This window comes from Podarcis melisellensis (assembly GCF_964234715.1).
Source record: "Podarcis melisellensis genome assembly, chromosome: 16".
NCBI lineage: Eukaryota > Metazoa > Chordata > Lepidosauria > Squamata > Lacertidae > Podarcis > Podarcis melisellensis.
Genome location: NC_138533.1, coordinates 739585 through 756832, shown reverse-complemented (window position 1 = coordinate 756832; position 17248 = coordinate 739585). Strand labels below are relative to the sequence as shown.

General features: G+C 51.7%; 1 protein-coding gene across 1 annotated transcript; it reads left to right on the top strand.

Moving 5' to 3' along the window:
* The first annotated feature begins 2841 nt into the window (after window positions 1–2841).
* On the top strand, window positions 2842–15703 carry PEX19 (peroxisomal biogenesis factor 19). Its single transcript, XM_081891920.1, has 8 exons — window positions 2842–3001; window positions 5624–5733; window positions 7559–7724; window positions 11049–11134; window positions 12490–12651; window positions 13684–13860; window positions 13954–13998; window positions 14529–15703. Exons 1-8 carry the CDS (start codon window positions 2932–2934, stop codon window positions 14613–14615), a joined length of 903 nt encoding a protein of 300 aa, XP_081748046.1. The 5' UTR covers window positions 2842–2931; the 3' UTR covers window positions 14616–15703.
* The last annotated feature ends 1545 nt before the right edge of the window (window positions 15704–17248 follow it).

Sequence of the window (17248 nt, the reverse complement as noted above, 5' to 3'; positions counted from 1 at the left end):
TACAAATAATAAATTATTATTATTATATTATTATAGCTAGCAAGGCCAGAGCTCAGGGATGATGGCAGCTGTAGTCCAACAACATCTGGGGACCCGCAGGTTGAGAACCAATGTAAGGGATGAAGTGAGAGGGTCTCCCTGGAGAGGAAGGATTTGAGGAGGGGGCTGGGAGCTCCGTGCCCACTTTGGGGGGAGCACGTGACAGCCCCATCTTCGCCTCAGCTGCTCAGGAGACCCAGGGCAGGAGACCCCTCAAAAGTGGGCTCAGGCTTTGGCCTGAGTAGTGGGCCGCAGTTGCCGTGGCAACCAAGCCCTGGCAGCACCCTGGCCCATTCTCCAAAGGCCCCCCCACCCCCGTAGGGTGGGCCGCCCATTGCCAAAGCAGCCTTCCAGGGGGCTCTCTCGGTGAGGCGGGTTGTGGGGCGCCGAAAAGGAACAGCAACAAAATGGGTTTTTCGTTGTGATTCCTTCCATCGTCCCACCAGGAGTTTGAACACTTTGCAAGCGACTTTCAGTGGAGGGGGTGTCCCTAAAAACACGCAACTCAGGGTGTCCAAAGGCGGGGGGGAGCCCCTCTTCTCCCCCCTGAGCTGATGAAGATGGAAGATGGTGATGAAGACACCTTGGGCAAAGGGGGAGGAGGAGGAAGGCGTCCCGGCTGGGAATATCTAAGCCGTGGCGTCCAAGCTTTTTTCAGAGGGCCAGATGTGATGAAATGAAGGGCCATGGGGGCCAACCAAAGTTGTTGACCTCTTTTTTAGGATTGAAGTTCTTGAGGGTTTTTTAGGATTTTACCCCGGATTCAACCAACCGATGGGCCGGATTAGGCCCCCGAAATGGACTTTGGACATGCCTGATCTCATGCAACCACCACAGCTTCCCTGAGCTCCTTAGAGGAAGATGAGAAGGATAATTTCAGAGGAGGTCCTGCTCCTCTGGCCGGTTCCGCAGTACGGTTGTTCCATGAGTGTTGGAAGGGAGAAGCCTCATTCATACTGGCAAACATGATTCAAACAAGATGGGATCTGCCTGAGATAAGATAAAACCCCCAAGTGTGTTTTATAAGCTGGTCTCCGACCGTAATAAATAAGTTATCTATTTATCTAAACTTCATTCGCAATAGCCAATGGCCATAGCAACAGTAAAACATTACAGTATACACAGAAAAGGAAATTTGATATAAGAGCACAATTTAAAGTCCTGAATCAGCAGTCAGTGGCCCTTATTCTGATTGCCCCAGCTAGGAACCTAGCAGCCTTTGCTGTTATCTGCTCTTTTTGATGTGAGCTCCTTGGAAGAAATGCAAAGGAAGGGAGGGGAGCAGCCCTGGGTTCAAAGGCGTCCTGGGGGTTTTTGACCCTCCTCTCCCAGCTGAGGCTTTCCTGAAAACGAGTGTGTTTCGCATCCCGACCCGACTCCCCCTTTCGCCCGCCTTGCAGAAGCGACTTGCACCCTGGGGAGACATGGATCCCTCCCTCCGGGTGCCTCCAGGGAGTTCATCTCTCGGCCGAAGCGGATCCTTCAGCTGCGACCCCTACGCTTGCAGCGGGTTGGGCTAAATGACCTTTGGGGGGGTCCCTTCCAAACTACGATTCCTTCCCATTATAATCATATTTGGCTTGTTAACGGAGAAATCTGAGGGCTCCCTTGGACGAAAAACCAGGACACCAGCCAGGAATACCAGAGCAAAACAGCAGCCAGTCGGCTTGGTCTTTATGGAAAGCTGTCACAACAGGACTCCCACCTGCCCCCAGGTGGAACAAGATGGGAGCCCCAAACAAAAGAGCCCCCAACACTTTTATTAGCTGCTAATCCCCATGTTTAGGGACGCAGGTGGCGCTGTGGTCTAAACCGCAGAGCTTAGGACTTGCCTATCAGAAGGTCGCCGGTTCGAATCCTCGTGACGGGGTGAGCTCCCGTTGCTCAGTCCCTGCTCCTGCCAATCTAGCAGTTCAAAAGCACATCAAAGTGCAAGTAGATAAATAGGTACCCCTCCGGCGGGAAGGTAAGCGGCATTTCCATGCGCTGCTCTGGTTCGCCAGAAGCAGCTTAGTCCTGCTGGCCACATGACCCGGAAGCTGTACGCCGGCTCCCTCGGCCAGTAAAGCGAGATGAGCACTGCAACCCCAGAGTCAGTCACAACTGGACCTGATGGTCAGGGGTCCCTTTACTAATCCCCATGTCATGCCCCCCAAACTACATCACTCATACATCACGGGTACATCACGAAAGGGGACGTCTGGTGGCCGTAATCTGAGCATCCTGGACCCTGCCCCATGGTCCCCCTTGCCCTCCACCAAACACCCATGGAGTGTAACAAAAGAGATATTTACATTTCCCTCTTTCCCAGCCAAGTTCATCCCACCCTTTTGTCCTCATCTGGGTTTGTTATTTCTGGAATGGCTACCTGTCTGGCACTCAGGTATCAGGATGCCAGGGATTATCCCTCAGGCAGAGGGGCTGCTGAGGAGCTGAGCTCACAGGTCTATAGGAATTTCTGAAGTTTTCCCAGTGAGCCAGTACAGAGATTTATCAGCGAATTCTTACATTTGGTATTGTGCAGCAGGGGCCCTTTGAATAGATAGGAGGAAACTGTGATGAAGTGTTTTGTGGGGACAAATCACAAAAGTAATGGTGCTGGTTTTGGTAGTGGGCTGCATGTGCATGATATCTGCTGGAGGGGCAACCCCCCCCCAAAAAAAACCCTATGCACAAATGCTCGCCACGAGAAGCTGATCCCTGCTCAGAGTAGACCCATTGGGCTCCGCGCGAAGCGGAAGGGCCCCGATCCCGGAGGGCGGAGCTGCGGCGGAGGAGCGGAAGGGAAGGCGAGGCTCCGGCTGGCTCCGCCCGGAGAGGAGGAGGAGGAGGCGGAGGCCGAGGCTTCGTAGCCGCTTTCCTGCCCGGCTTCCCCGCCTCCTCCCGGCAGACATGGCGGCGCCCGCCCCGCAAGAGCAGCAGCAGCAGCAGCAGGACGCGGAGCTGGAGGAGCTACTCGAGAGTAAGGAAGCGGGAGACTCCGGGGTGGTGGGGGGTAGAGGGGGACCCACCTCCGAGCCACACGCAAGCCCCGCCCCGAATCTGCCCTCTTCACTCCCCCACCCCCTTTCACACGATCAGGGTCGCGACACGCGTGTCAGGCCGTGGGGTGAGAAGGGTCTGGGTCTGCCCCACCCCGCAGGGGGGCAGGGAGGAAGAGAGCCTCCCCGCAAAGGACCTTGACCTTGGGGCTGCCGCCTGCCAGGCCTCCCCGGCTGGTTTGGGGGGGCAGCTGCGTGTAGGTGGGGGGCGAGGCTCCCCCCTCAATCCCCCACCTTCCCCCCAAAGTGTCTGACACGGGGGTTGACCCCTCCATGCCTCCCCTGTTCACACATCCCAAAGAGAATCCCCGATGCGGGGGCCTTGAAAGAGACTCTCCCCACATTTTCTCCCTAAGGGGGGCTGCCCCATATGCTGCTTATTTCTCCCCCCCCCCCCCACTGGTTAGAAGCCTGTATATGTGTGCGCGCACGTGGGAAGGTCTCTCATAACGTGTCCCAGCAGGAAGAGTCGAAACCCTGCCCCACCTCCCCAAATTAAAATAAATGCCCTCTTGGCGGAGTGGACAGAGACCCCCATCGCTGGGCACAGTGCCCCCCTCCCCGTCCCCACATGACGCTCTCCCCCTGGGGATTTTAAAGCAGAGGTTGCATGGCCTTGTAAGATTTAGCTGAGATTCCTGCATTGCAGCGGGTTGGCCTGGATGACCTCTGGGGGTCCCTTGCGACTCCACAGGTCTAGGGTTTCGGCATGGGCTGGCTCAGGGGGGTGAGGCTGCCCTCGGGCTCCTCTGTGGCAGCAGGTGACCCTCCTCCCTGGGGGCTCACCTGGCGCTCACGACTGACGTTTGTGCCTTGCCCTTTCTTGCTGCCCTGGCAAATTCAGGATATTACAATATAAGCCCTTAGCAGCTTAGGACCAGGGATCATCTTACGCCATATACGCCCGCTCTGCTCAATCAACACAATCTGGAGAGCTGGCACCCATTCTGCAGCCGTAAGAGACCAGCATCTTAGTGTGTTGGCAGCCACCCTGTGGAACTCCCCGCCTCTTGACAGGGGCCTTTGCTGTGCTCTTTACAGCGCCTGCTAGAAACATTTTTGTTTAAACAAGACTATCCAGATAGGCGGAATGTTTACATGTGTCTTAATTGTTAGCTTATTGTTGATTTTAATTATTTTTTTAAATGTTTCCAACAGCTGTTTTTAACCGTTTTTCCCGATAACTTTATTGTTTTGCTCTTTATGAGGATCAGTTTTTTAAAACACCATCAGCGGTATATCGATTTTATGAATCAATACCTAAATAGCATAAAAATAATATTACCATGCGCGTTTTGCTGTGGGGCACATTTTGACCCACCTTTTCCCCCAAGGGGGTGTACGTTGCCCCCCCTCACTTTATTCCCCACGGCCATCTTGTGAGATTGAAAGGCAGCGGTCACACTCCTCCCTGGCGGAGCGGCAAGATTTGAACCCGGGCCTTTCCCAGGACCTCATTCAGCAGGGATTGTTGTTGTTGCTCAACACAAGGCGGGCAAGGTGATCCTCTTGGGTGAGGCAAGAGTCTGGAGGTGGTTCTCTCTTTCAGTTGCATCACTGCTTTGAACTTTTATCTCCTTTCGTAAGGACTTTAGTGTGTCGGAGAGAATCGCTGCAGATTTTCTGTCATTTTGCAGCCCTGCCAAATTGAACGTTTGGGCTCTCCATTCTTTTCAAAAACCCGCTTTTGCTTAGGCAAACTGGAGCCAGGATCTGCCTTGAGCTCAACAGGGGCAGGATCCTGGCCTCCGTGTCTCCTCTTCCCACAACGCCTCCTCGCACTCGCTCCTTCCTTCCCAGGTGGAGTCTGGAAAAGAGATTCTGCTCAGGATCTGGGCAGTTTCAGGAGGAGATTGGAAGCGGATGCAGCAGTGACAAATCTGTGTTCTTTTATGTATCTATATTTCCACCTACGTCCTGCAAAATAAAAATAAAATAAAAATAAAATAAAAATAAAAAAATAAATAAAAAATAAAAATAATAAACAATTAAAAATAAAAATAGTAAAGAAAGAAGTTGTAAATAAGGCACCTTGGAGCTTGAAATTATAACATTATTTATCAAAACGTGGCAACATTTGGCCGACTCGGCTGCTGATCGGTTTTGTATAACTTGTATTTTGTGTGTTTATTTGGAAAATAATCACTGTGACTTTGTGTTGCATCAGTCAGCATCATTATGCAACAGATGAAATGTGTGCAAACGGTTGTTCAAAATTTTATTCTTCCACTGCTCCCTTATTTTTATTCAACGCCCCCCCCAGTTGCTGCTCCCACCCCCGGATCATTACAGTGCCCCCCTAGGGAGTGATATTGCCCCCTTTGGGAAACACCGGGGTGGGGGGGTCTTCCTGAACCATTGTGTGCTGGGAAGCCCCCAGAAGGTGCCTCTTCCTGGGCCCCCCAGCAAAGAAACCCCTCTCTTGCCTTCTGGATTTCGGGGAGATGGTACCTGCTCACGTCTGCTCCCTCGGGAGGGGGTGGCTGTTTCAATAATGCCCCCCCGCCTTGCATCATCACTCTTCTTTCTCCCCCCCCCCCCAGGTGCCCTCGATGACTTTGATAAGGCCAAGCCAGTCCCATCGCCGCCCCCTTCAACTGCCTCCGTGGGGGACGGCAGCGTCTCTGAGAAATCGCCTGGAGATGCTGCCAAGGTAGGGCAGGGGACCTGAGTGCCCCCCTGGGAACGTGGGGATGTGTGGGGCAGCTGGGGGAGAGAGGGCAGCCCCTTGCTCCCAAGCAGATGGGCCTTGGGGGTCTTGGCTCGGCAGGGGTTGAGGGTCGCACAGGGACAGGACCTCAGAGAATCAGAGAATCCTAGAGTTGGAAGAGACCCCAAGGGCCATGGAGTCCAACCCCCTGCCAAGCAGGAAACACCATCAGAGCACTCCTGACACATGGTTGTCAAGCCTCTGCTTAAAGACCTCCAAAGAAGGAGACTCCACCACACTCCTTGGCAGCAAAGTCCACTGTCAAACAGCTCTTACTGTCAGGAAGTTCTTCCTAATGTTTAGGTGGAATCTTCTTTCTTGTAGTTTGGATCCATTGCTCCGTGTCCGCTTCTCTGGAGCAGCAGAAAACAACCTTTCTCCCTCCTCTATGTGACATCCTTTTATATATTTGAACATGGCTATCATATCACCCCTTAACCTCCTCTTCTCCAGGCTAAACATGCCCAGCTCCCTTAGCCGTTCCTCATAAGGCATCGTTTCCAGGCCTTTGACCATTTTGGTGGCCCTCCTCTGGACACCTTCCAGTTTGTCAGTGTCCTTCTTGAACTGTGGTGTCCGACTGCCTGTTGCTTCTTCTCCCTGTTGCTGAAACGGCCCACAGCTTCTTGACCCTGAGAACAATTTGCAGTTCCCACTCTGTGAAATGGGTCCATTGGGCCACACAAGAACGTGTGCAGATGTCAGAGAGGGCTGAGTGTGGCGCTGATTTGAGCTCCTAAATAGCTCCTTGCCCTGCTCTCCTCTGGTGAGTGAGTTTTGTTTCCAGGCGAGTGGACAGGAAAGTTCTTATTTTATATTTATATATATATTTATTAATTTTTTAACATAGAAGTTCCAACAATCATTTAACGTAACTTCTTATCTTACACAGTAATTTAGACTTCCGTCAACAACCTCTAAAGATTTTCCGTTCTTTATCACGTGTTCTGCATTTCTTAATTTCTTATTACTTTTAATTGTCCTTAACTAACAATTCTCTTCATTATCTCTGCAGTATTTTGCAAAGTCCTCCTTAAACAACTTCTTGCAGTCCTCCTAGCGTAATCTGTTTATCACAATTGCTTTCCAAATAGTTAATATATTTACTCCAGTCCTCCAAGAATCTCTGATCCCGCAGGTTTCGAATCCTTCCTCTTAATTTATCTAATTCTGCATCGTCCATTAATTTCATTTGCCATTCTTCTTTCGTCGGTAATTCTTCCTACTTCCATTCTTGTGCGAATAAATATTCTTGCTGCTGTTGTTACATATAAAAACAATTTATAATCCTGTCTGTTAATATTCTCCCCTACAATGCCAAGTAAAAATGCTTCTGGTTTCTTAGTAAAGGACAGGAAAGTTCTTAAGAACAGATTTATTTACCATATTTTTCACTCTATAAGACGCACCAGACCACAAGACACACCTAGTTTTTGGAGGACGAAAACAAGGAAAAAAATATTCTGAATCTTAGAAGCCAGAGCAGCAAGAGGGATCTGGCTTCTGGGATAGCTGTGCAGCCTGCATTCGCTCCATAAGATGCACACACATTTCCCCTTACTTTTTAGGAGGGAAAAAGTGAGTCTTATAGAGCAAAAAATACGGTATTTTCCTTTTGCTCCTGGACTTAGCCAGCTGCCTAGGCAAATGTTTGGTGGGCTATTCATGTTGGTCGGTCAGGGCAAGACTCAGGGCTTCCCCTCTGCTTTAATCCAGGGGGGGCTGAGCCCCACTGCTCGTCTCACCCATTTTGCTTTTCTCTTCCTAGGATTCCCTCTTTGCCTCGCAGGAGAAGTTCTTCCAGGACCTCTTCGATAGCGAACTGGCCTCCCAGGCTACTGCCGAGTTTGAGAAGGCCATGAAGGAGTTGGCCGAGGAGGAACCCCACTTGGTGGAGCAGTTCCAGAAGCTCTCCGAAGCAGCAGGCAGAGTCGGTGAGCGAGTGGCTTTGGGGGAGTTTCTTGAGCTCCTCTTTCTTCGCCCCTCTTCTTAGCGGAAAGCCAGGCAGGGTCTGAACTTGCTCTCTCCAGCTGGACATTGCTAGAAAGAGAAGAGTCTAGTGCCCAGATCAAGGGAAGGGATAAAAAGGTAAAGGGACCCCTGACCATTAGGTCCAGTCGTGGCCGACTCTGGGGTTGCAGCGCTCATCTCGCTTTACTGGCCGAGGGAGCCAGCGTACAGCTTCCGCGTCATGTGGCCAGCAGGACTAAGCCACTTCTTTAAGCCATGCACGGAAATGCCGTTTACCTTCCCGCTGGAGTGGTGCCTATTTATCTGCTTGCACTTGCTTTTGAACTGCTAGGTTGGCAGGAGCAGGGACCCAGCAACGGGAGCTCACCCCATCGTGGGGATTCGAACCACCGACCTTCTGATCGGCAAGCCCTAGGCTCTGTGGTTTAACCCACAGCGCCCCCCGCATCCCAAGGGAAGTGATAGTCCCGCTCTATTCTGCCTTGGTCAGACCCCGCCTGGAGTCCAGTGTCCAGTTCTGGGCACCTCCGTTGGAGGAGGATTTTGAAAAGATGGAGCATGTGCAGAGGAGGGTGACTGAGATGGGTCTGGAAGCCAAGGAATGGTTGAGGGAGCTGCAGATGATAGAATTCCTACTCCGTGATTGCAGTTATGGGATTGTTCTCTATCACATGACAGTATATGTTTTGACTCCACCGAGAGGGAAGTGACGGAGGCAGGATGTTTGTTTTACTGTGTTCCGTGAAGAGGGACTATTGTCCTTTGTTCTTTTTCTCTTTGCTGTCTGATGCTAGAGAGAGAAGGAGCCATGTTGCAGTGCTCCGTGTGTGTTTATATGTAAATAAAGTAGATTAGCCAAAATGCTGGGTTGCTGAGGTCTGTTACGTGAAATGCACAAACTCTGCGGATCCCTAAGTGTGCCGGTGTTTGTTGGCATCGGTCGCTGTGATGTTCAGGCTGAAGAAAGCTTTTGAAGCTCCCGAACGATCGACCAGGAGGGAGGGAACATGCCAGTTGGGCATGTGTCTCTGCCAGGGTCCTACTCGAGTGTAGGACAAGCTCCTGACAGCTTAGCCTGGAGAACAGATATCTTAAGGAGGAGGGAACATGCTTCTTTTCTCCTGCTCTGGAGGGCTGGACTTGCACCCATGGCTTCAAGTTACAAGAAGGGAGACTCTGACTCAACATCAGGAAGAACTCTCTGACAATAAGAGCTGTTCCACAGTGGAATGGTCTCCCTTGAAGGTTGCGGACTCTCCTTCCTTGGAGGTTTCAAAGCAGAGGTTGGACGGCCATCTGTCAGGGATGTTTGAGCTGGAATTCCTGCATTGCAGGGGGCTGGACTAGATGAGCCCTGGGGCTCCCTTCCAACTCCACAATTCCCTGAGACAAGATCCCAAAATGTGCAGTGCCGCCATCTCTGGAGGACACATTTATCACACATTTATGAAGCAAAGCTAAGGGGCCTCCGTCTGAACATGAGACCCAGCACCTTTCATGCTGCTTTACATCAATCAAGAGATCTTACCGCTATGCTGTTACTTAAATGAAAAATATGTGTTAAAACTGACACTTTGAAAGGGGCTCTTTGAAACGAATGCTCTTCAAAACACACACACACACACACACACCCCGGACTCCCACTGGTTAGCTAAAAATACCTCACTGCCCCAAAGAGATCCATGCATTTTCTAACCTGCATGAGTTCAAACTGGTGTTGCTTTGAAAATGCTGTGTGGGCTTCCAACTTCTGCTTAAAAACCTCCAATGAAGGACAGCTGAATTTGAATGAATGAATGAATGTTATTATTATGGCCACAGACCAGTTCTGGCTCACTTACAATATCAGGAAAATCACAAAACACAGCAGGAATACATTGAATTGCAATTGGGTATAACAGAGACAATTCGGATATAGTGGCAGTTAAAAATATACATTAAATCTTGATCACTAAAATAGAACCTAAAATTGTCATTTAAAACCTTAATCATTTTGGTAGTTCCCTAAGTTTTATGGCAGTCGCACAGAATTTGGCCCGGAGAACTGCTGCTGTTGTTGCTACACGTAGAATTGCAGAACTATATGTGGGGACGCAGATGGCGGTTTGGGTTAAACCACAGAGCCTAGAATGTGCCGATCAGAAGGTCGGCGGTTCAAATCCCCGCGACGGGGTGAGCTCCCGTTGCTCAGTCCCTGCTCCTGCCAACCTAGCAGTTCGAAAGCACAAAAAGTACAAGTAGATAAATAGGTACTGCTCTGGCGGGAAGGGAAACGGCGTTTTCGTGCGCTGCTCTGGTTCGCCAGAAGCGGCTTAGTCCTGCTGGCCACATGACCCGGAAGCTGTACGCCGGCTCCCTCAGCCAATAAAGCAAGATGAGCGCCGCAACCCCAGAGTTGGCCACGACTTGACCTAGTGGTCAGGGGTCCCTTTACCTTTACAGTTGGAATCACAGCTAAAGGTTCCTGGCACGATGCCCATCCAGCCTCTGAAAGAGATCTCACCCACCACCTTCCGAGGTTTCCTGCTCCACTATCCAATGGCTCTTACCCCTGGAAAGTTCTTCCTGAACTTGAGTCAGAATGCCAGTGTTGCCAAACTTCAAGCAACTTTTCCGACAGATGGATTTGGGGCACCCGGGCAACTCAGCACAGAATCGCGACCTTTGCCATGGCAGCTCATGGATGTTTTGTGGGAACCCCTTCTTCCCTCAAGCGAGTCTCAGGCCCTTGGGGTCTCCAAATTCCCGTTGCAGGATTTCTGGTGCCCTTTCAAAATAAAGACGGGGGAGCGGTGAGGTTGCATCCCTTTTCAGGCTCCTGGGTGAGAGCAAAGAGGCCGAGAGGGCAGGTGTGTCAGAAGCGGAAGGAACTGAGGCTGGGTTCTTTATTTCGTAAAAATTGTACACTGCTTGATTGTGTAAACAAACGACAACCCTCAAAGCGATTTACCAAAAAGATAAAACAGTAAAATCAAGAAAAAAATCACGACAGTGCTTTAAAACTTACATAAGTTGAAATATCAGATCAGATTAAAACTGCTTCAACTTTCTCAGGAATTACGTATATAAATGTGTGTGTGGCTTTATATTTTTGTAGCATTTGTTCAAGTTGTTAGTCGTCGCTTTAGCTTTTCGTGCACCACTGAAGAGATTTATATATTTAGGAAAACTTACTAAGTGGTGTAGAAATGGTCTAAATATAGAAATAATATTTTTTCATTTGAAAACCAAATGCATTTTCCTCTCCCGGGGTCTCTTAAACACTTTTCTCCCTCGCTTTTTTGCAGGAAGCGACTCCAGCTCCCAGCAGGAGTTCACTTCCTGCCTGAAGGAGACGCTCAGCGGCTTGGCAAAGAACGCAGACGACCTCCAGGTAAACCCCTGAACCCCTTTCTGCCTCCCTGGCTTCTCCGAAACGCTTCCTCTGCGTTTCCAGTGGCGGATCCACTCTGCAGACCCCGTTTCGTCGACGTCTGTCCCGGTTGCTGCTCTAACTGCAAGCAGGGAGAGCGCTGCTGCTTCTCTTGCACCCAGGGCCCGCTTGCGGGATTCCCTTTGGGGCATTTGCTTGGCTGCTGTGAGAACAGGAGGCTGGGACTAGACGGGACGCCGGCCTGATCCAGAAGGCCAGGCTCCCCATGCGGAGGTCTGCTGTGATAGCAAAACCTCCATGCCCAAGAGCAATCTACCACAGAATAACAGGTGGCGGGGAACTGCGGAGCTGCTCTTGTGCTCAGGGTCCCACTTGGGCTCCCAGCTGGCCACTTTTGAGAAATAATAATAATAATAATAATTAATTTATTTATACCCCACACATCTGGCTGGCTTTCCTCAGCCACTCTGGGTGGCTTCCAACCGAATATTAAAAACAATACAGCGTCAGACATTAAAAACTTCCCTAAACAGGGCCGCCTTCAGTTGTCTTTTAAAAGTAAAATAGTTGTTTATTTCTTTGACATCTGGTGGGAGGGCGTTCCACAGGGCGGGCGCCACCACCGATAAGACCCTTTGCCTCGTTCCCTGTAACCTCACTTCTCGCAGGGAGGGAACCACCAGAAGGCCCTCGGAGCTGGACCTCAGCATCCAGGTTGAACGATGGGGGTGGAGACACTCCTTCAGGTCTACTGGGCTGAGACCATTTAGGGCAGGCATAGGCAAACTCGGCCTCCACATGTTTTGGGACTACAACTCCCATCATCCCTGACAACTGATCCTGTTAGCTAGGGATGATGGGAGTTGTAGTCCCAAAACATCTGGAGAGCCAAGTTTGCCTATGCCTTGTTTGGGCTTTCAAGGTCAGCACCAACACTTTGAATTGTGCTCGGAAATGTACTGGGAGCCAATGCAGGTCTTTCAGGACTGGTGTTATGTGGTCTCGGCGGCCGCTCCCAGTCCCCAGTCTGGCTCCCACATTCTGGATTAATTGCAGTTTCCAAGTCACCCTCAATGGTATCCCCATGGAGAGCACATTGCAGGAGTCCAAGCGGGAGATAACCAGAGCATGCACCACTCTGGCAAGGGAAAGCCCCAGAGCAGGATCCTCCCTTCCTCCATGAATCTGTCTGATTCCTCTTTTAAAGCCATCCGAGTTGGTAGCCTCCTATGGGGCAGTGGACTTAGAACGTAGCTGGCAGGGCTGGAGGCCATCGCTTGCCTTTTCCTTCCGTGAAGACGTTGGCTTCCTCTCCCGGCCTCCTTAGCAGCCGTCCCCCCTTCCTTCTCCCGCAGAACTCCAGCGTCTCCGAAGAGGAGCTTGCGAAGACCATGGAAGGCCTTGGCTTGGAGGAGGGAGACGGCGAAGGGAGCCTCCTGCCCATCATGCAAAGCATCATGCAGAACCTGCTGTCGAAAGACGTGCTCTACCCCTCCCTGAAGGAGATCACCGAGAAGGTAAGGCGTAACCCGGTGGCAGAGCAGCTGCCTTGAATGCAGAAGGTCCCAGGATCAGCCCCTGGCATCCTAAGCAGGATGGGAGAGGAGAGCAGGTGGGCTCAAGGGTCTTAACTCAGTGTAAGGCTGCTCCCTACATTCCTGGAAAAAACAACACTAGAACCATGAGGAGGGATGCGGGTGGCACTGGGGGTTAAAGCACAGAGCCTCTTGGGCTTGCCGATCAGAAGGTCGGCGGTTTGAATCCCCGTGATGGGGTGAGCTCCCGTTGCTCAGTCCCTGCTCCTGCCCACCTAGCAGTTCGAAAGCACGTCAAAGTGCAAGTAGATAAATAGGTACCACTCCGGCAGGAAGGTAAACAGCGTTTCCGTGCGCTGCTCTGGTTCGCCAGAAGCGGCTTAGTCATGCTGGCCACATGACCCGGAAGCTGTACGCCGGCTCCCTCGGCCAATAAAGCGAGATGAGCGCCGCAACCCCAGAGTCGGCCACGACTGGACCTAATGGTCAGGGGTCCCTTTACCTTTACCTTTTGAACCATGAGGACTAGGGACCTGCTTCACTTTTAGTGGAAAGGGCCATCGCTCAGTGATAAAGAGCAAGCAGAAGGGCCCGGGTTCAGTGCTTCTCCAGGTGTGGCTGTCCGAGAGATACCCATCTGAAACCCTGGAGACCCACTTAGTGTAGACCAGGGGTCAGCAACCTTTTTCAGCCGTGGGCCAGTCCACTGTCCCTCCGACCATGTGGTGGGCCAGACTATATTTTGGGGGGGGGAAACGAACGAATTCCTATGCCCCACAAATAACCCAGAGATGCATTTTAAATAAAAGGACACATTCTACTCATGTAAAAACATGCTGATTCCCAGACCGTCCACAGGCTGGATTTAGAAGGCGATAGGGTCGGATCTGGCCCCTGGGCCTTAGGTTGCCTACCCCTGGTGTAGACAGTCCTGAAGAAGATGAGCCCAAATCGGGCTTCCTACGGTCCATGCAGGAGCAGCCTGGCCCACCCTCCCCTCTTTTCCTCCCCCAGTACCCGGAGTGGCTGCAGAGCCACCGCGACTCCCTGCCACAGGAGCAGTTCGAGAAGTACCAGGAGCAGCACAGAATCATGGGCAGGATCTGCCAGCAGTTTGAGGCCGAGCTGCCCACCGACGGCGACACGGAGCACAAGGCCCGCTTTGAGATGGTCCTGGACCTCATGCAGCAGGTGGGTAGCGGGGAGAGGGCACGGAGGGCAGGAAATTGAGCCCCTGCCATGGTCTCCTTCCTGATGCCGCTGCCTCTTTTGTCTGCCTTCCAGCTCCAAGACCTCGGCCACCCCCCCAAGGAACTGGCAGGAGAATCGGTGAGTTTGGGCCGGGGGCAGATGGTGACCCGTTTCCCTCTCTCTCTCTCCTTCTCCCCTGTCTCGCCGGCATTCCCTTCCTTCATTCCTCCAGATGTAGCTGGACCACAGCTCCCTTCTTAATTCTGCCCACACCTTTCCTTCCTGCAAGCCAATCAAAGAATTGTGGGGTTGGAAGGGATCCCCCAGGGCCATCTAGTCCAACCCCCCGGAATCGCGGCGAAAGCATCCCTGGCAGGTGGCCAACAAACCTCTGCTTGGAAATCTCCAGCGAAGGAGAACCAGCACTCAGACAGGGCCCAATCCTCTGCCAAACGGCTCTTGCTCTCAGAAAGCTCTTCCTGAGGTTTAGTCAGAATCGCCTTTCTTGCAATTTGTTGGTTAATGTCCTGCCCTCCGGCACAACAGGAAATAGTCCATAGAACCGTACAGTTGTGAGGGACACCTGCGGGTCATCTATTCCAACCCCCTGCAATGCAGGGGTCCCGGCTAATCTCCCCCTTCTCTCCATCTTCTTCCTCCTCCTGCAGCCCCCCGGCCTGAACTTCGACCTGGAGGGAATGAACCTGCCAGACGCAGCCAGCTCGGGAGGAGGAGACCAGTGCCAGATAATGTGACCCCACAGAGCGAGCGGACCGGGAGGAACGCGGCAGAGGGGTCCCCAGAGGGGCGTTACTGTGTCCGGGGTTGGGGGCGCTGACTCTCTCCCCCTCCCCACCTCCTTTTATTTTGGTTTTCTTCAATCACCAGGTGCCTAAAAGGGGCTGGGCTGACTGTGTTAATACGTATGTGTGCGGGGGGACTTTATAAGAAAAAATCCAAGTAGGATGATACAAGTTAGAGGCTTTCAGAAAGTCTCAAGGGATGTAAATGGACATGCTGCTGCCACCTCTGGGGTCCTGGGGTGTGTGTGTGTATGCGGGGGTGCAAGAGAACCCCCTCACTTCTTTCCTTTTCCTTCCCTGCCCTGGACCGACTCACAGATTGAGCTCAGCTGCCGTGTGTGTGTGTCAATTGCTCCCCTGGTTAGCTCTTGAGGGAGCCAGGCAGGTGAAGGGGGGATGCTGGGGGGGTCAGAGAAGGAGACTATCCCGCCAACGGACCACCGTCTTAGGCCTGCAGTTCTCAGTAACAGCAGGTCCTCCTTTTTTTGCCTGGGGTTCCCTGGAATCTGCCTTTTGGAAGCTGGCTGGCGCCGCTCCTTCAAAGTTCTGTGACGGTTTTGGGCCACGCAAGAAGTGTTGCCACTGGACCAGGATCCCCTCCGCACCTGGCAGGGAGGAAGAGGCCCCACCTGAGCCCCAATGGGGATGCCTGGCCGAGGCCATTTTCAGAAAGCACTGATTTAAATGGAGGCATTGAAAACGTCCCTGCCCCAAACAGCTGCTGGGTGCCCTCTCTCCCCACTTTTCAGTACTAACCCTCCCTGCCCCTCTGGTTAACACTGCCCCTCTCTTGGTGCCCCTCCATCTCTGGGCCCCCGGGAACTTGGGCTTGGCCAGAGAGAAAGCCAGGAGAAGTCAGTCGGGGGCGACGGGCGACGCCATCTTCATCCCTGCCAGGACTGGTGGGGTGGGCTCTGGGGTTTGATGTCTGCTCTCCTTCCTGAGACTGGCAGAACCTCAGAGGGAGGGGTGTGTGTGTGTGTGTGTGTGTGTAAGGATAATTATTAAAAATAAAGGTGGAAGAGCTGATCCTGGACCTCTTTTTGCTTCCCTGCGTTTTCTTTTGATGAAACACTGTGTTTGTGCAGAGAGAGAAGTCAAAGCTTACTCCGGACACCCTGTTTTGTGCGAGAATAATATTCCCTCCTCCTTTTCCTCCCTGCTTTAAGAGCCGGATGATGCTAGGCTCACCTCCGAAGGCGATATTGCAGAGCTAGAAAAGGTTCATACGATCCAGGGGTAGAGCAGACATAGGCAAACTCCTGGCCACGGTTTGGATATGGATCTTCTTGACATTGAATACAGACGTCCACGTCTGGAAAAGAAAACATGGCTTTCGATATATACATTAAACAACCCTTAGCATTCAAAACCCGTAATTTTATTACGTACATTTTGTTGTAAAATTTTCGATTTTGTTGATATTTTGACAAGTTTTCCTACATACAAATCTATGGTGCGGCCGCATTTGCAATACTGTGCCCAAGTCTGGTTGCCTCACCTCCAAAAGAAGAGGGTAGAGCTGGAAAAGTTTCAGAAAATGGGCAGCAAAATGATCACAGGAAGGAGTGAGTCCCCCGTGAGGAAAGGCTGAAGTGTTTGGGAAATTATAGTGTAGATAAAAGTTTTAGTTGAGAGAAAAGGTGAGTGATAGGTATCAGCATGATAAAAGTTTATAAAATTATGCCTGGCATGGAGAAAGGGGAGAGAGAACGCTTTTCCTCTCCCTCTTGTAACTCTGGAATAATAACAATAATTTATTATTTATACCCTGCCCATCTGGCTGGGCTTCCCCAGCCACTCTGGGCGGCTTCCAACAAAAGATTAAAAATGATTAAAACCTCCGTCATTAAAAGCTTCCCTAAACAGGGCTGCCTTCAGATGTCTTCTAAAAGTCTGGTAGTTGTTCTTCTCTTTGACATCTGGTGGGAGGGCTTTCCACAGGGCGGGCGCCACCACCGAGAAGGCCCTCTGCCTGGTTCCCTGTAACTTGGCTTCTCGCAGGGAGGGAACCTCCAGAAGACCCTCGGAGCTGGACCTCAGTGTCCGGGCAGAACGAAGGGGGTGGAGGCGCTCCTTCAGGGATACTGGGCCTTTGAGGCCATTTAGGGCTTTCAAGGTCAACACCAGCACTTTGAATTGTGCTCGGAAACATACTGGGAGCCAGTGCAGATCTCTCAGAACCGGTGTTATGTGGTCCCGGCGGCCGCCCCCAGTCACCAGTCTAGCTGCCACTTTCTGGATTAATTGTAGTTTCTGAGTCACCTTCCAAGGTAGCCCCACGTAGAGCGCGTTGCAGTAGTCCACGCGGAAGATAACTAGAGCATGCACCACTCTGGCGAGACAGTCCGCGGGCAGATAGGGTCTCAGCCTGTGTACCAGGTGGAGCTGATAAACAGCCGCCCTGGACACAGAATTGACCTGCACCTCCATGGATATTCTGTGAAGATGAATGCGGGGCAAATAACAGAAAGCCCTCCTTGAAACAACCCAGAGTTGAACTGCGGAACTCTCTGCCACATGAGGCAACCTGGAAGCCTTGAAAGGACTGGAACCTAGAAATAAAAATGGGGGAGCCTGATCGT

What these genes read in the sequence shown, in the direction of transcription:
- PEX19 (XM_081891920.1), top strand. Translation starts at nt 2,932, where the DNA reads ATGGCGGCGCCCGCCCCGCAAGAGCAGCAGCAGCAGCAGCAGGACGCG. An exon ending in CGCCTGGAGATGCTGCCAAG is followed by an intron (nt 5,734 to 7,558) that starts GTAGGGCAGGGG and finishes TTCTCTTCCTAG; the next exon opens with GATTCCCTCTTTGCCTCGCA. An exon ending in AGGAACTGGCAGGAGAATCG is followed by an intron (nt 13,999 to 14,528) that starts GTGAGTTTGGGC and finishes CTCCTCCTGCAG; the next exon opens with CCCCCCGGCCTGAACTTCGA.